Source organism: Sceloporus occidentalis, unplaced genomic scaffold, assembly GCF_023333645.1.
Source record: "Sceloporus occidentalis isolate IW3139 unplaced genomic scaffold, rSceOcc1.0.p SCAF_6, whole genome shotgun sequence".
In the NCBI taxonomy this organism is placed as follows: Eukaryota; Metazoa; Chordata; class Lepidosauria; order Squamata; family Phrynosomatidae; genus Sceloporus; species Sceloporus occidentalis.
Genome location: NW_028316986.1, coordinates 81,543,437 through 81,562,989, shown reverse-complemented (window position 1 = coordinate 81,562,989; position 19,553 = coordinate 81,543,437). Strand labels below are relative to the sequence as shown.

Genomic DNA, 19,553 nt, shown 5'->3' with positions numbered 1-19,553 from the left:
GATAGTTAGTGCCATGGTGGACTGCAGTTCTTGATGGCTCCTGAAAACCTGTACAAGAACAGCCTCAGAACAGTGGCAATATCATTGCAGGTTATGGGGGGATACTGCTAAAAATGTTAACAGTCACCATTTATTTTTCACACACCCCCAAGAGCATTCAGTTTACGGATGCCCCTGCCACTAGAATAGACACAGAAATAAAACAAATCTTTGGGGTTAGGTTTTACTTGCATTCTTAAGAGTGGTGGTTCACAGAGTCCCTACAAGAGAATAATGTCTAAGCACAAGAGAGTCACTCTGAATGTTGTTTCTGCATAGTCCATGAACTTTGTCTTTGAACTATGAACGTTTCTCCCATGTTGATGGTAAATTGCCTCATACTGCTACGCAGAACAGTCATAAATGCTGTATTTGTACTTCAGAAGAGGTGGTTGTTGCTTTTTTAATAAGCAGGGAAAGGCAGATTATTTTTCTCTTGCGTTAATAAATAGCATTGTTTTCAAAATTCCATAAAAATTACATCATTTGTAAGAGAGCTTTTTTTTTCCTAGTGCTCTTATCAGTTATCTAGGTTTATGAGGAAACCGCCAGTTCATCAAATAAGAGGTAAAGGAGATTTCAGAGGAGGAAAAATGATTTCTTTGCCCACAATTTTTACTAGGAAAATTATATGTATGCTTTTTACAATGTTAACATACAAGTGATCAAAAATCACATTAATCCAAGTTAGCAGTGAGTATTTCAAATAGAATGAGATTGTATAACCTATTGTACTCCTTTTATGTTAAAAATATTTTTGTTTTTCATATTCTGCTTGTCCATTTACTTATTTTAAAAATTTTATCCCACGTGTTTTTCAATAGAAGTACAAGAGGTAAAATGGTAATAATTAATAAAACATACATGTAAACTAATCAGAATAAAAACATGCAACATAATACATACAATCGCCCCTCCTTTTTCGCAGGGGATCGGTTCCAGACCCCCTCCCGAAAATGGAATTTTGCATATATTCAAGCCCCATTAGCTGGAATATAGGTGAGGGACGCGAGAATGGAGGGAGGACTGTACTTCAAGGAAAACTGTTGTTGTTGTTTTTAAAATACAACTACTCATTTAAACAGATGTTATCAATACAAATTTAGGATGATCAGTGCCATAGGTTGCAAAGGGATCTTGTAACACTATGTGTTAGAGAATGACACATAGGAGTTTATCACACTAGCAAGATCCCGTGGGAAAACGGGATTTAAATGAGAGTTAAATTAGAGAAAACCCAGAAATGCCCAAAGTTTATCACATGACGTTGCTGTTAACTTGAAATAACACGAAGTTAAACCAAAGTTAAACCAACAGCAACTTTTTACTTTCAGGAAATTCCAAAAGTAAAGAAGTGGCATTTTTCTCCACTTTAACTTCAATTTAACTTCGTGTCATTTCACTTTAGTAGCAATTCAGTGTGATAAATTTCCCGAATTTGCGGGTTCTGTTTAAATTTGAATTTAATTTAACTCCTGTTTAAATCCCATTTTCCCACGGAATCTCGCTAGTGTAATAAACTCCATAGAACGAGAGTGCTGTGTTCTCATGGCTCTACGGACTTGAAACTGTAGGCCTGGCTGAGCTGCAGGAGTAGCAAAGTATCAAACAGAACTTTGTCACTGCATTACATTTTTTGGCTCCACGGTTGCATCTGTGAACAGTTTAGCATGGCAAACATCTTCGGTACCCTAACACATTCCTTAGTGTTGTGAGATGGTTGAGGTTGCCTATTCTAAATCCAACTTTAGCTCATACTGTCGCCTCATCCTGCCATACCCTCAGAAATAAAAGGAGAAGGGGGGATGGGTTGCCTCCCTAAACCAAGTTTCAGGATCCTTGGGCTATCTAAGTGCTTTGAACTATAACTCTCCATTGCCATTCACCATGAAAGCCAGGCCTTCTGACCCTTAATGTCCAAAGCATAGATACAGGATATAGGAAAGCCTGTGAGAAAGCATCAACATTAAAGTGTAACATTTTTTTATGGAAATGCATTTATGTTGAAAGGAGGAGCTTTTTTGTACAAATCAGTTAATTTTAAATTGGCAACTAAGTTTACATACTATGCCTAAACTACATTCTGTGTCTCAAGGTGAGAAACCCCATCCATTATTTTACATTCTGCCCCACTCCTGTTTTGAGCTTTGGAAAGAAAGAAACATTTGCATGAACTTTTCAAAGCCCAATTTTTCACCCACTCCAGCAAAATCCTTCTCTTGCTCCTCTCCTCCTTTTCCTTGTCTTAGAATCTAATTCCTTGCCTTTCCCATTTCTGTATCCTACTGATTTCCACACTGATCTCAACAAAAGTACCAGGATTAAGATTTCCAAAATTCAGTTTAAGAGGCAGGTGAAGAATCTCTCTATCTGGTGTCTGGTATCTAACTAGATGCAAAGTAAACTACCAGCAGGAGCACATTTCAAGCTGGCCTTACTAACTGTGACCTAAACCTTGTAAGTCCCCAGCTTTGAGGGATTTTTTAAAAATACCAAATCATCATTTTTCAAAAGTCCAAGAGCATGATGCTTTGGAGCAAGAATCAGCTATGAAGAACTAATATAAAATTTGTTGGCTTTTAGTTAGTAACATAATCTGTAACTTAATTCTGGAGAAATATTAATCCAAAAATTATAATTTAAATCAATACCCTTCATTAAAAACATAAATCGAATTAAGGTGCCACTTTCGTTTGCAAATTGCCAACTTAATTCATCACTTAAATTGATTTTCTGCTCTCCTATTACTGCTAAATTATCATCATCATCATCATCCTGTCTTCCTCCCAGTTCAGGGACTCAAGGCGGCTAACAAATCTAAAACAGTCCAAGTTAAAACACTATAAAATATACAAAAAAAGTTTTACAATCAATTAATCAGTTCAAACAATTTTAAAAAATACATTATTAAAATTTAAAGTTTAAAACTCTTTAAATCGAAAACAAAGCAGCATCCATGTCATGTGAAAGCCTGGTAGCATAAAAACATCTTTACCTGCCACCGGAAGAACAGCAGGGATGGAGCCATCCTGGCCTTGAAAACAGCCACTGAAAAGGCCCTTTCTCTTGGTCCCACCAAACATGCCTGAGAGGGTAGTGGGACAAAGAGAAGGGTCTCTCCCAATGACCTCAATATTCTAAGGGGAATCATACAGGGAGATACGGTCCTTCAGATGGCCCAGACCCAAGCCATATGGGGCTTTATAGGTCAAAACCAGCACTTTGAATTGTGCCCAGAAACGGATTGGCAGCCAATGGAGCAAGTTTCTGAGCACTTTGGAAAGGCAGCACCACACTGAGTGCACTACAGTAATTCAAACAGGATATAACCAAGGGATGTACCACTGGTCTGACCTCCAGGAATGGGCACAGTTGAGGCACGAGTTTTAGTTGTGCATGACCCAAGCCTTAACTGTCTGAAAGTGAGACTCAGACACTTAATGGAGACATAGCTATACTGTAAATGTTCTAGAAATACAGGTTCCCCAAATATATGGAGCTGCTTTCTTCTTTGCCACAGCTACTTGTGTACACAAATAGTTGGTAATACCCTGGTCAGTTGGGAGATTGCCAATTAGCACTAAGAAGGGTAATCTACTTTCTCCCCTTTTATTTCTAATCACAATTCTCCTTAACCCTGATCTCTTTCCTGTTGAGCATGGGAGCAGTCCACACTAGCTTATCTCCACTCTTATCTTCCAGACTCTCCGTATTTATTTTCTCTGCCTTCTCCAAGCAAGACCTCCCTGTAAGCAAAGTTATGATCTCAATATTCAAGTTATGATGTTTAAACTTTTGTTTTGTTACTCTTCAGAAAAGTATATAAACATTCAAAATTAAATTGGATTGGGGAATAAAAGGGGGGACAGTCAATCTAGAGAATTAAACTATTACAAAAACTATGTTGCATTGTACTTTGTGCCCATGGAAACACTGAAAATGTTAGTACTGTTGAATGCCAAGCATGTGTTCATGATCTCTCTCCCATTGATCTTTATGTCTTTGTGAAGTCATCTGAAGTTAGGATACTGAAACAAAGAACTTGCCAATTAATCTATTGTCAGAGAAATCCACAGAAGTATACTACTGTTCCAAACACCTTTAGAATTGTGATTTATAGAAGAATTTCTAATAGTATCCATCATGGTTTTCAAGAATTTCTGCTTACTACTGCAGAATTTCCTTATTCATCATCTAAAGATCTTTGTGATATGAACTAAATGTGTATCCAGCATATTGCCTAATACTATAGCTCAGGGGTGGACAGTCTCAATCACTAGGGCCACATGTGTTCCTCAGGCTGATATCATGATCTCTAATTTCAAAGGCTCTCTGCAAATGATCAGTTCAAGCTTCTGCACATTCTGTCCTTTTTCCCACAGCCCATCAAGTAGGGATGAAGAAGGTGCAAGGAGGGATGGCAGAGAGAGGGGGGAAGGAGAAGGTAGTGGCTTACTTAACTTTTGGTTCTGGTCCCTTCAGCAAAACATCAGTGTTATCCACTGCTGCCCTATGCCTCCAGCCCTGCTTTAGTCTAAGATAAGAATACTGTCTTAGCACATTCATTTGCTCTCTTTCTTAAACACTTACAGTATACAGTTATTTTTTCTGAACAAATGGGAAGGCTGTGTGTGTGGTTTTTTGTTTTTCAATAAACCACTACTTTTCTATATATATGATTCATGGGCAATTTTATATATGACGGTGTCTGGCTAGATGCCTATTATGTCACTACAAAATGAGATTGTTGTTCCAAAACACCACATCTGTGCTATGAATTCACATCCATTCCAAGTAGATATGCCTTGAAGGTTAATACTTTTTTGGTTAAGTGAAGGCCAAGTCTAACCACATGTTCAGCAAAATCTGTTTTTCTATTCAACCTTCAGTATCTCTCTTAAAAATATATAATAGAACTACAGGTTGACTCTCCTTTATCTAAAACGCATGGGACTAGGAAAGTTTTGGATTTTGGATATTTTTTGCATTTTGGAATATTTGCCAGACACTCACTTCTGCCATGAAAGTGAATGACCGGGAGCACTGCCACCACCTTGAACACTGAAACAGAGGGCTCCCTGGAGATCTCCTGTACAGTAATCAAGAATGGTTTGGTACTTTTAAGCTGCAGAAAGAGGAATAGGAGATTTCAAAAGCCTGCTATTTTTAAAAAATGCATGAAAAAATAGAGTGAACTTTCTGCACTGGTGGGAGGAGGCAGGTAGCACCAGAATACAGTAGGCAACAGGACTCAAGGAGAGCAGTCTTGGCAGCAGTCACAAAATCCAAGTTGCTGTCTCCTACCATTTCCCTCTGCAGTTCTCACATACTAAACCATTTTATTTTATATAGGGAAATTGATTACTATACATGAGATCTCCAGGGAGCCTTCCAGACACTCACTTTTGCCTCCTGCTCATTTGTTAGTAAGGCAGAAGTGGGAGGCTGGCAAATATTCCAGAATCAGGTCCTTTTTGTAGATTTATGTGGATTATTTAGTTGTAGATTTTAAAGATGAAAAATAATGATTGACCATATCTCTCCAAGAACAGAAAGATGTTTCTCACATAATCTGCAGGTGTTGCTTGTTACTTATTACATTTGGATAATAATGTAATCACATCCAAGTACAGTATATATTAGTAAAGTCATTTTAGCTGCCAAAATTTGTGATTGACCTCCTATCATAAACATTGTATTTGTTTTGACGTATTAAATATACCGTATGTACCAAATTATGTCCTTTAAGAACTGTTTAAATATTTCTTTAAAAAAAAGCATGGTGCCTCAAAGTCTAAAATTATTAGTTTTTTTAAAAGAAAATGTTGATTCTTTTCCAGCCAATCCCATCTTGCCTGCTCAGGGCATCTGTTTTTTCATTCTGCAGTTTGAGTTTGTTTGTTTTTACTTTAGTTTTGTAGCAGTGGGAGGGTTGTGAAGGTCATTTACGATAACCAGTTCCAACTTGAGGGTAATACTAAACTTTAAAAAAGAAAACAAATCTACAACATGTATTTCCTTACTTTGAGACAAACTATATTACTAAAACATAGTTCAATTATCCCATTATTTTTCTCTTAACTTCTGCACTAATAATTTCCTTTACATACTGAGCACATCAGTCCATGCTGAAATTTGTTAAGAAAGTGCCTCATTTCAATGTAAATGTGCCAGTTTATAGATCTGATAACAGAATCTTGAAACTATCCAGGTAGATAATATTCTATCAATGTTCATGAGCGGAACAGTATAGTATATAGCTCACAGCATGGAAACCTGTTGTGTATCTTGAGCAATTTTGTTTCCATTTCTTTTTAATGTAGAACAAAAATCTGATCCTCTTGCAAGTCCAGGTCCTGACTGACCATAAGCAAGTTATGTCTACCTGAAGCCTTAGAGCTTGCAATGGTTAGTGGTGAGAAGATGGATGTTTTGATCAACAGAAAATCCTGCAAAAGATCATTTTCTCACCCTCTCTTCCTATGGAGCTTCTGTACTCCAAAAAGTCTCTAGCAAGGGATCCTGCTGAATAGATGGCTTGTGATACAAGACACTTAAGGAGAAAGGAGGGATTTCCAAATATTTAGGTTGGAGTATCTTCCATGAACAAGCAGTATCTGTGAAAACAAATGAGTTGAGTCTGGAAAAATTAGGTTTTGGATTAGAACTCCCCAGATCCCTCAGGCACTGTGATTGTAATGGCTAAGGGGTGTTGTAAAGTGCTTTACAACACCCCTTAGCTATTACACTATAAAAATAATACAGTTTGACATCACTTTAACGGCCATGGAGACATCCTACAGAATCCTGGGATTTGTAGTATTCTAGCAGAGGAGGTTAAAGATCATGTAAAACTACAAAGCCCAGGATTCTATAGGATGCTGCTGCAGCACTTAAAGTAGTGTCAAACTGCATTATTTCTACAGTGTAGATGCACCCATAGTCTAACAAAGTAACTTGCCAAAGCTCCAGTTGATTCAGCACACACTCAAAAGTCTTACAAGTTTTTTTTCTTTTCTTGTCATGTTTACTTTAAATCAGAAAGAAATATATTTAGCTTTCCAGCACACCACCTTCCAGATTGTCCAGTTATTTCTTACATGCAAGAAAATTTAGAAAACTCTGCCAGTTTGTACTTGCATGAGAGAGCATTTGGGTGTATGTCCCCACAGGTGTTAGGAGGGCACACTGGATGGCCAGGAACACTCAGTCTCCTCTACCTGCTGGATTAATTTTGTTAATTGTGGGAGATGAGTATTGCGGAAATACTATATTATACTATATGCATAGTTCCATGGGTATAACAATAAACTTAGAAATCTTCCATATTGCAGACCTCTCAGTGTACCAAAAATATTTCCCCGTATTGTAATGCCTAACAATAATACCTTGTGGCTGTATTTTCTTTCTGGAGTCTCAAACAAATTCTCCTTACCTCGGGATGGTTATTGTCAGAACCAGGGCTAAAGGTGTCTCTGCTCTTCAGATATAATCCCATATTTTAGAGATTTCATTTCTACCTCCTCAAGAGACACTTCACCAACACTGCATGATTTCTGAAGCCCTTCCTTTGGGTGGAATTACACAAGCTGATTTATTTATATGCCCCCACCCCTCAAATCATGAAAGGAAGATTGAGGTGGGTAGCAGTATGGGGAAAGAGTGTTACTGTATAGTCCCTTTATCTTAGCACTGCAATCTCCATCTGATTCAGAACCACTACAGTTGCATATATTATTTTTAATAACATCAGATCCGATTTTTGATTCCTTGCCATTTTGCCTGGTTATGCTGTAAGAAGAGCCTTTGTGCTGTATCTTGTTTTTTCCCCTTGTGATTTGCAGCTTGGCCTGTGCAATAATATGAAACTATTTGTTCTTTTGGTATTGTATTTATCTCTGTTGTCTGCTTTTGATGTACTTAGGATTTGGGGGTAGGGGGATATTTGTGGCTGGTACTTTTCTAAAAGTCCTATTTAGTGATTATCATATTTCCAGTTCTCTTGGCCTGTCCATCGTGTACACCATCTCTCTTGTTAGACTGGACCATCAGTTCGGTTTCTCCTTCTTTGCCAGGAGCATCTGCAACAAACCTATATATCACAAACTTTATTTTGGCACAAGATATAATGGCCTTAATTGCATTGGAGCTATAGGCAGTAGACTGTTTTGGAAGAGGTCCCTCTTTTTATTTGCTGCTATGATGTTTTCACTATTTTCTCTTGCCATGAGAAAGATAGATGTTGCCCACTTTCTATAATATTTAAAGCCTCCCCCTTTAATTCTCTATATCTACCTTTAGGTATAGCAATGAATTCATGCCAGTCCCAGCTTGTGTGCTGAGAAAACACTGAATGGAGCTGGGCACACCTTGGAACACTGGAAAGGGGAAGGGACATAAGATGAGTGAAGTTTTTCCCTTCCATTTTTCCTCTCTAATTTTCCTCAGTTCCTGTCTCAGATCCCATTTGCAGAGAAAGTGAAATCAAGGAAGGGCATTTCTAGGGGAAATTGATTACCCACTTCCCTTTCTTCAGTAGAAAGTTAAAATGAAAGGTCAATTAGAATTTGTTGGTGGTCTAGAAAAAAATTGGGGGACCTCTTTTGTAGCCGTTTTTTAGCTGGGAAAATGAAAAGGGATTAAGGAATATTGTATTTTTAAATGATGAGGGCTAGGTGTCTTTTACATATTTATTGCTCCAAAATCATTTCTAAATACAATTTAAAGAAGACTATGGACTGGAACAGATGGGCAGGAAAAAATGGTTGGCTTTGTGAAAAGTTCTTTAGTCATCCTGGTTTCTTGAGACACCTCCCATTTTTCCTACTCATTGTAACTGTTTGAAGTTGTGCCTTCAATATCTCCCTCTTAAGAAATTCTCCTCCTTCCTGAGCTCCCTTCTTTTTTAGTGTTCCTGACCACAGGCTCACACCTAGTACTTCCCTAAATTTATTGAAATTGTCTCTCCTAAAGTCTAGAATGCATGTCTGACTATGCTTGGTTTCCCCTTTCCACTGTATAACAAACTCCAGGAGAACACGATCACTCCCTCCTAAGGATCCTGTTGTTATCACACCTTTGACCAGGTCATCACTGTTGGTTAAAATCAGATCTAAAATAGCTTGTTGCCTCTTCCACCTTCTGGTCAATAAAGTTACCTTGAAGGCAAGTGAGGAATTTGTTGGACCTTAATTTTTTTTAGCAGAATTTGACTTCCAGCAAGTATTAGGATATAATAATCTTGTTCCAAGCAAAGTTATATATAATGAATTTTATGTTCTCAAAGTAGCAAAATTACTTTCACTCTTTAAAAAGACAAGAGGATTAATATTGCATTTTTAAAAAATTTTTAAATAAAGTTTCATTTTTCTGAAAACCCAAGGGGAAAAGCAGCCCCCCACCCCACAGCTTCAGAATTTTCAGAAATTGATATAACTGAGATACAAATAAAATTACTTAGCACTTTCAGAATCCAAACTGGTTTCAGCTAATTATTAAGTATTTTATTATTGCAGTAGCAGCACAAGATGTACTCAAGGAAGTTAATCTCCCCATGCAGGTTTATGTCTGCTGAGAAAATATGTTATACTGAAATTGTATTTATGTAGTTATTACTATTCTATAGTATCATTGCACTGAGAACTCATCTCCAAAAAGGGGTCAGCTGAAAGAGTCTAATACTGAATGCAGGCTTGTACTAATGCAGCACTTATCTTGATGGCTTCGTGGTGGTTAACTATTTACTTTCCTGGTTCCTTTGACATATTCTTCTCGAAGTGTGGCTATTTTCCAATAATCCTGTGCCACATAATATTTTCTTTTCCAGAAGTTTTTCTTTGCAAGCAATTTGAGGCGCAAATGGATCTGTTTAACGTTTAGAGTTTAACAAAACAAATTGGAGTAGCAGATGGATTTATTCTTTTCTCTTCAATGTATGTGAAGTTATGGGCCCATGAAGAACAATATAGTCTTTCACTTCATCATGGGTAAATATGCACTGTGTGGTTATCAGCTTACAATTGCAGAAGCATAACGTTTCGTTCATTCTTTTCTTAGATGAGCACTATGCCAGGATTGCCTACAAGGCCTTGCTTCTATGATATTGACCTCGACTCTGAAACAGAACAAGTTAAAGGATTGTTTTGAACAAAAGCACAAAGCATGGTATTAGGTAAGTCCATGTTGCTCTTGTTAAATAACCTCCAGTATTTGCTACTTGATCTTGATCAAACCCATTCTCAAACAGACTATCTTTCCCTAACTCATATCATTTAGCTATCTTTCATTATATGTAACATTGTAGCTGTGAAATATGGTGTCATGTGACTTTTTTGTTGTATCTTTTGTTGTATCATGCAGATGTCTTTCATTATATTTTTAAATTATCAGGAATTGGTATACCAAGCTAAATTTATTTGCTGATAACAAACTTAGGCAGCTACCAGTTTGCAGAATTAATGCAGTTTGACACCACTTTAAATGTCATGGCTCAATGCTACGAAATCCTATGATTTGTAGTGGCATCATACTACAAATTCCAGAATTCTATAATATTGATACTTGGCAGTTAAAGTGGTATCAAACTGCATTCATTCTGCAGGGTAGATGTAGCCTTAGATTGCCTTCAAAAATACAAAAAGAATATTTATGCTTCCTTCTTAAACTGAGTTGGTTGTGTGTCTATTGATTTGGAAGTGAATTAGTGCCACCTGACCCAAAAGTAAAATAGTAGTGTTTGTATTCTTGGGAATGTTCCTAGATACACACACACACACACACACACAAATGTGTGTGTGTGTATTTGTGTGCACGCACATGTATGTATATGCACATAAAACGGAACAAAAGAAAATTAAAACAAAAATTGCCATGTGAGGATCTATGGGCTTCCAAGAAGCAGAGAATATTGACAGTAGTTCAGCCTAGGGGGGGAAAAACTCTAGGGCTGCATCTGCACTCCAGAAATAATCCAGTTTTACATCACTTTAATTGCCATGGCTTACTGCTGTGGAATTCTGGGAACTGTAGTTTTGTGAGACATTGTCAGAGAGTCCTAGTGCCACAACAAATTACAGTTCCCAGAATTCCATAGATACTGAGCTATGGCCGTTAAGGTAGTGTGAGACTGGATTATTTCTGCAGTGCAGATGCAGCCTAGGTTAACTCACCTTATTACCCTGAGATGGATATTCCACATTGACATTAGACAAATACTTAACATCTGGTTTTTGCAGTTACATTTGGTTGGGAAAGGAAGGGGCCCACTACTATCCAAGATTTTATGGGCAGCTCTCACTTTCCAGTCCATTTCCTCTTTCTTCCAAAAAACAAAATTAGACACTGTGTTAGTTGATCAGTCAATTGCTGGGAGTCATTGAGATCTAAAATACTAATGGGGGCATGGGGGAAAAATGGAAGGACAGATGCAGGGGTGCAGCTACAGGAGAAGGGGCAAAATGAGGGCACTGCCCTCCCCAGTTAGAATTCTGCCTCGCCCGTGAAATTTTCCTTCAGTGCCCAATTTTGAGGATGCACTAACTTACAATTTTGGTTGAGCATTTGGAAAAAATGTTTAGACATCCTGATAAAAAGGATAGGCATTTACCAAGAGAATGAGAACACAGCAAATAGAAAATATCTAGGTGTGAATTATTTTCAATATTTCACTCTCTTTAATGCTAGAAAATTTCATGGGGGGCGGGGGGAATTCTTGGTGGGAATGCCTTTATTTTGCCCTATGCACCTACATCGCAGATGAGAGTAGGAACTAATGTATCAAGCCCTCTCAAGTTAATGTAAGTATTCTCAAGAGATGAACTAAGGCTGAGCAAATACATTTTGTTAATTATAAAAATAAGAAGGCTTCCCAGGAATGTATTTTCTTACCCACCCTCACATTTCTGCCATCTTTGAGGAAGCTCAGTGGTACAGCCTTCTGTTTGGTATGAAAAGGGGGAAAACTCCCTGGAGAGCGTCTGGCAGTGCAGACACTTTTGAGAAAAATGAACCAAGCAAGCAGCTTCTTACATTTCAGGAAGAAAGAAAGGAGAAGGACCCTTTACCATTTCCCATGCTCCAGATCACCCTTGACTATCTGACAATAGAGGGCATAGTGAAAGGAAAAGGGGGGGAAAGGTATCCTATATATCTTCCCCCTTTGCTCCCTGCCCTAAGGATCCGAACACAATAACCATGTGAAGTGGGTTAGGTTGCAAGTTATGATCCATCCAGAGTCACTCAGTGAGTTTCACAGTTAAAAGAAGAATCTGAAACTGGGTGTCCTGAATTCAACACTGGGTCACACTGGTTCTCATTTTCATCAGTACCCTTGCTTCTGAATACTTGTTGTGTCCATGTTTGGCTTCTGCAACACTCTTGATAGATTCTTGATTGGCTTGCCTGGCAATAATATAAGGCCTTTCTCTTCAAAGAAGGCTAGATCCCTCTATTGACTCAGCTTCCCTCCACTTTACACTCTGTTTATCTGTGTAACAACAGCACACAATGCTCTTCCTGTTCCTCACACCTATACAAATGTGACAGCTCTTCCTGTCCCTCATGTTTACAGAAATATTTTCAAGTCAAACTGATATTGCACTTCCCCTCCTAAAGCTTACTGGCACCTCATCTCTATTAGCAAGTAGAATATTTATGAACACTCCACAACATTACAATAACCTAGCTTTGAGACAGCTCCGAACACATCCAGGCATTTGTATTTATTTCTCAATAATGCTGTGTGTGTGTGTTTGTGTGTGTGTGTACAGAGAAAGAAAGATGGAAGAGGAAACAGAGGACTACAAATGCACGAGGACTAGAGTGGATAAACACATCCATGCACACTCACCATAAAATTCTATAAATGAGACAGAAAGGACTAAACAATAAAACCTTCTTGTGGAAGCACTCATGGATAATGCTTGGGGGGTTGCAGGTGACCTGAACTACTTAACCTATTGTATTATAATTATAATCAGTTTCTCATACAGAAATTTAAAAAATACTATGACCTCCTTTTGTGGGAATTTTTTGCATCCAGCCTTTTTCTAAAATCTGGCTAGAATGCTGCTGGGGTCTTACATCTTCATAAGAGGACTTATGTATGCAAGAAATAGAATTACACAGTTGCATAAAAGCTATATTCATTAAAGGGCAGTATGTAGCAGAGGCAGCAAGTTGTCTGATGCACATTGGTTCTTGATGCACGATGGGACGGATGCACATCGGTCCCAATGTGTGTTGGGCATGAGTATGCATCAGGGTTTCTTGCTGGTGTCCCATTAAGTATCTTCACATTACAGTAAGGGGTTTCTTAGCGCCTCTGCTACATAGCTAGCTATACATAAAGTTCTGTAACATAACAAGTCATACAAGATACTAGTGCATATTTGCAAGTTATATTTTTTGTTCATGTGAGAGACAGTCAAAATATTGACTGCATTTTCCAAATAATTCAAGCAAGTAGTTAATAAGTTTATGTTTGTTTTGCAAAAGTCCTGCAGGTTATTTTTGAAAGACCCTAAGGATGCAATCATATCCTATTATAATCAACTGCAAAACAGCCATGGATTTGAATGACTTTGAACCTTACACAAACTATGTAAATTGTCTGCAAAGCAGTTATTTAAAAGAGATCCCAGCTAGCTGCATTTGGGCCTTCATGGTTATGAATTCAGTGTACAATTGGCAAGCTTCTGAGGATAATGATAATCAGTCTTAGAAGCAGTAATGGCATGTGAAAACAAAGGAGGTACCTCTGACAGGAAACAGGCCATTTGACTTAGGCCATAAACAGCACTCTGAATCTCAGCCAGAAGGTAAGTGAGACTGTAGAAATGCTGGAGACCTGGTACCCCCAGCATTTGTTTGTCCTACCACCTGCCCCATACCTATCCCAAAAGAGGATACTACACTGTCATTAACTATCAATATGAAGCTGACAGACCACCATTCAGGGCAGCTCCTGCTTACTACCCTTGAGCTTACAAACCTACAGCCAAAATATTTACACCTGATAAAAAGGGACATTTAACAGTAGTACAGAGATGCCAGAAGAAATGTTGTACAATCTATATAGCAGCAGAATTGCAGAGTAGATCACATTTACTTGATAGTCATAATGAGGTGATATACCCTGTCTGCTGCTCTAAGAACATTGAAGATACAGCAAAAAAGGCATCACACACTTACATGGCAAATACCCTCAGAAATTACATTTGAAACATCTGTTGCTAATATCTATTCATGAAATCCATTCATGCCTCTCCTATGTCAAGACAGATTTTTGCTAAGAAATCAGACTAAATGTGCCAGACAACTACTAGGTAGCAACAGTAATGGGAAGGTGACAGAGGTGGAGGATACCTTGGAGACAATGATAGTGACAACAGAGCTAACACTTGTTAGTACTCTGCAGAAGGAGGCACAGTAAACCCCTTTTGAAAGTCTTTTACAATGGCAGGTTACAAACCGCCATAAAGTATGTGCTCCATGCGTACTAGGGTTAGGAAGGGCCGTATTAGGGTTAGGAAGGTTCTTACCTTCCTCACGGCCCTTCCTCCCAGTATGCGCAGAGCGCGTTGTAAATTGCAGCGCCCATCCACATGGGCACCGCCATTTTGATGTCTTGGACGCTGTGCGTCCAGATGTGTTGCGGCGGAAGTGACGCCGCGAGGGCGCGCTCCGCCCCTTGCGGCGCCATTTCCGCATTTCAAAAAGGAGCGCCATTTCGGCACTCCTTTTTTGCTGCGCGGACTGGCCGCTGCGGCTTCCCTACACAGCAAATGGCAGCGGCGGGAAAACGGCCCCTTGAGGGCCGTTTGTAACCCACCAATGAAAACTATATGATGAGACAATCCTAAATGTAACAAGAGATAATTCCAGAAGATGAAACCTTCAGGTCAGATGGCACTCAGTGAGCTTTTGGGGTAGAGCAGAGTATAACTACAAGTAGCGCTGTGGCTAATGACACAATTGGACTCAGGCCAAAAAGATGTTCAGCTGTTGACGTGTTCATCGGTGAAAGGAAAGTCCAAAGCTGCACAACGCATATTATAGGAACATAGAATGTGAGAAGCATGAATCAGGGGACATTAGACATAGAAAACAGGAACTGGAACACATAAATATTGCAGTACATGAAGTGAGTAAGCTAAAGTGGATAGGAATAGGATATTTTTAGTCACATAATTACACAGTGTTTTACTCAGGAATTGAAAATTGAAAAAGAAATAGGGTGGCATTCAAAGGCTCCATTCCCACTCACCTATTTGCGCTGGATGGAACTGGGCAGATTCGGACTCCCTTCCCCCCCCCCCCCCCCCAGAATTCCTCCAGAAGCAAGTGCCCACTAGAAATTTACCTTAATCAGGTTAAGGAGAGTTCACATTTGCGGAACCAGTTTAAAATGAAGGCACCTTTGCTGTTAATCAAATTCAGTTCCACTTTCGTCAAGGTGACATTTCCTACCGTAATTGGGCAACTGGATGGGTGCTTCCCCCCTCCTTTTAAAAAAAAAAAAACAGGAGGGAGTGTGTTGTAAATATTTTGTAAAATTTAAAAACCTCCAGGTGTGTTGGTGTTGTGTGTATTTGGGTCACTACAGATTATGGATCTTCCCCTGCCTCCGTTTTCAACCCCAAAATGCAATCTGATGCCATCTCTGCATCCTCCCTCCTTGGGACCCCAGAATGCCTCATACACATACAATTATTATTATTATTATTATTATTTCCTCACCCCAAATGCTATCTCTGCATCCTTCCTCCTTGTGACCCCAGAATGCCTCATACACATACAATGATAATAATAATACTTAATTCCTCACCCCAAATGCTATCTCTACATCCTCTTGCTTTCCCTCAGCCACCCCAGAATTCCTTACAGACAGTAGCTATCTATATATGTATCTACCTGTAGAACTATGTGCATAGTATGTCAAAAATAAAAAATAAAAAGAGAGAAAGCTGCCTGGTGCAAGAGGGAGGCTTGTTCTGTTCTGTGCCCTCCCTCTGACCTACCCTGAACTTGACCCTTCACCCTGCTCCTTCTTTCTCCTTCCTCTTGCTCCATCACCCCAATTGCCCTTCATGGCCCCCTTCTTTACCCCAGCTCCTTCATCTTCCTCCTCCTCCTTCGCCCCGAAGGGAGGAAATGTTCTGCCCGCTGCCTTCCCTCTGACCTAAATGCCTCCCCTGAATTGGCCTGATCATGACCGGGGACAAGTTCATATTCATTGGATCCATTTTTTAAAAAAAGATACAGCTTTTACTCTGCTTTCAAAAGGAGCATTTGCCCCGAACGGGTGTGAAAGCCTCGTTTTTGCTTGTTGAAGTATCGGGGCCAATATGAACTTCCTGTTCTGAGTTCTGATCCGGGGTAAAAGGTAGTCTGAATGGCCCCATAGTGAGGACAGATGTAGGAAAAGCAGTCAAAGCAAAGTCTGATCAAATCATATCAATAAGATTTCAAGGAAAACCTATCAAACTAACCATAAGCCAAGGTTGTGCTCCAACTACAGAAGAAGAAGAGGAGGAGGAGGAGGGGGAAGGAGGAGAAATTGAAGTATTTTATGCTGGAGGAAATAGATCACACATTAGAATAGGACTTTTTATTAATTATACTTTATTGGAATGCAAAAGTAGATACAGAGCAAAATCAAAGATAGTAGCAAAATGTGGCCTAGGGTAAAAAAATGAATCAGGAGATGACCGATTGAATTTTGTGAGGCCAACAGTTTGTTCATCGCCAATACGTACTTCAAGCAATCCAAGAGGTGACTGTACACAAGAACATCACCTGATGGCCAATATAAAAACCAAATAGACTACACAATTGGAAGCAGAAGATGGAGAAGTTCCATTCTCTGTGCAAAAACAATACCATGGCACAAACCATGGAATTGCTAATATCAAACATTAAAATAAAACTAAAGAAAGATACTAAACCAATAATTGTGCCAAAATACAACCTGAACATCTTGGTAAAATGTAAAGATAATGTTAAAAATAAATTTGTATCATGCCTAATTGACTGGGAACCAGAAGAATTCTGGACTTTAAACAATACAGTCTATGGGATTCACTGCCACAAGAAATAATGACACCTGGCAGTAGAGATGCTTTAAAAGGTCATTAGGATTGCATCTACACTTCAGAATTAATTAAGTTTGACACTGGTTTAACTGCCATGGCTCAATGCTATGGAATTCTGAGAATTGTAGTTTTGTGAGGCATTTAGTCTTCTATGTCAGAGGACTGTGGCGCCACAAACTACAGTTCTCAGGATTCCATAACATTGAGCCATGGCAGTTAAAGTGGTGTCAAATTAGATTATTTCTGAAATGCACATGCAGCTTAGGTAAATCTACTCATTTGAGAAAATCCAACTCATTTGAAATGTGGTACTGGAAAAGAGTTCTACAGATACTGTGGACTGGTAAAAGAACAAATAAATGGGTCCTAGAGCAAATCAAACCTAAACTCTCCCTAGAAGCCAAGATGACTAAACTGAAACTGTGGTTCTTTTGACATATCATGAGAAGGCATGACTCACTTGAAAAAAAAATATGCTTGGCAAGGTAGAAAGCAGTAGGAAAAGAGGATGACCACTCAATCGAGGAAGTCATAATGCTGAGTTTGCAAGACCTGAACAGGACTGTTGACGATAGGTGACATGGAGGTCTCCCATTCATATGGTCACCATAGGTCTAAGTCAACTTGATGATAGTAAACAATTCCTGCCTCTACCATTCATATAGAAATCTTTGGTGAGGGGAAAAAATAAGTAGAATTGAACCTTAGCTGAAATTATACCAATATTTTCTTCTGCAGCTATGGTAATTTAAAATATTTGATCTATACATAGTTTTAAAGATACCCTTTAAATACAGCATAAGCTGAGATCATTATGTATTTGGCATTGTTATATTGACATAATATGAATGAGAGAATACAGTGTTCTTTGACCTGTTTTAACAGAAATGACTATTCTACGGTTATACACTGGCCTTTATATTATTGTGTCACATATTACAGTATCATATGGAATAGGAAACTGCTTTGTGTCATTTGTCTTCCAAGCAAAGTCATTACAGATATTACAGATAATTATCAGCCTAACAGTTTGTTTGTTTTTAAAGACACCCCCCCCCCGCCAAATGTGATTTTTCGGGCAATGGAAATGGTAGTTCTTAAAATACCTATCATTATTTTCCTCCTTTCTCTGTTTCTAGACTTACGGTGACTTCCATGTTTTCTGGAGTAGGAGGCAAACATCAGTTTGAAGAATGCCTGCAACTTACAACATGTCTCTGGAAGAATACTAGAATAGAACATAACACAAAAAATAAGCTCACCTCTGAAGCCTTTTTGTAATGAAAAGCCAAAGCAAGAACAACAGCAGAATCAACACTAAATGATTTATTCTCAAGCATAATATAAAGGAATATTTTGCAAGGCATGCATTTGCCTGCACATTGATCTCTCCAAAAGATGTGGGGAATGAGGAACTGATCAAAAAAAGGTGTAATAAGGAGTAACAAAGGGGATAGAAAAAATGTAGAGTACAAGCTGTTTTCTCTTTCAGCTATTTAATCCAAATGGTAGTCTCCACTCTGTCAGTTCAGAAAATCAATATTAAAAGTATATTGCTGCTTGACCAAGTGTATTTCATTTTAATTTTGTGCAGTGAAGTTTCTTGCTGTTAGCAGCTGAAGCATCAGGTAATATTAGTTGGAAATGTCTGATGGATCACTCAGTATTACCTTGGGCACTGCTGGGAGGTGGGAATGGGGAAGAAGAGCTAAGATTTCAAATGAGGGATCTCATTTCAGAAAACAGCCAAAGAATGCTATAAAAGTTGAACATGCCATACTGCTGCTTTCCCTGCCATCCCACTATGGACAAACAGCTGTAAATGCTCATAACTGCATGTGTTCATCACTATTGCTCTTTGTCAAATACACTGGGATTTACTGTTCCAAGCTACTGACTATTCCAAATGTGAGCAACCCTTCTTTCTTTTTTATAGACAATAGAAATCACAGTACTTCATCTGCAAGCCTCTAACTCTTTTTTCCCCTTAATGTATACAGGAGTTAACTAGTGTGGGGCAGTGGTTTGAGCATTGAATTCCAACTCTGGAGATCAGGGTTTAATCCCCACTTGGCCATGAAAACCCACTGAGTGATCTATTTCTCTGAACTGAAATCAAAATTCCATTGATACAGACATACTACCTGTGATGGTAAAAAGTGTGAAATCATAACTGCAGCCTCATAGGGCTTTTGTGGTGGAGCTCTTGGCCTCCTGAACTCCATTTATTTTTATTTTTAAATAATCTGAACATCACTTTTGAGTTGCAAATAGATTCCAGAAAACTTATTTTGCCAGTCTAAATGCTGACCCTCCCCCTGTGCCCTGAAACAATAGAAAATAGTTCTAGAAATGTCACCTTGGGTCACTGGCTGATGGACCAGGTGAGCCACAAAGGCTGCCTGCCCAGCCCTGGAATGT

The 19,553-nt window shown here is 38.8% G+C and overlaps 1 protein-coding gene across 2 annotated transcripts in view; it reads left to right on the top strand.

The window, feature by feature from the left end:
* Positions 1 to 18,696, top strand: part of LOC149311003 (monofunctional C1-tetrahydrofolate synthase, mitochondrial-like) — a 185,099-nt gene extending 166,403 nt beyond the window's left edge. For both annotated transcript variants that reach the window (XM_089530194.1, XM_089530195.1), the window contains 2 exons: positions 10,096 to 10,210; positions 18,272 to 18,696. In XM_089530194.1, the coding sequence (XP_089386320.1) occupies positions 10,096 to 10,185 (90 nt within the window). In that variant the 3' untranslated portion in view covers positions 10,186 to 10,210; positions 18,272 to 18,696. The remainder of the gene's footprint in view (positions 1 to 10,095; positions 10,211 to 18,271) is intronic.
* The last annotated feature ends 857 nt before the right edge of the window (positions 18,697 to 19,553 follow it).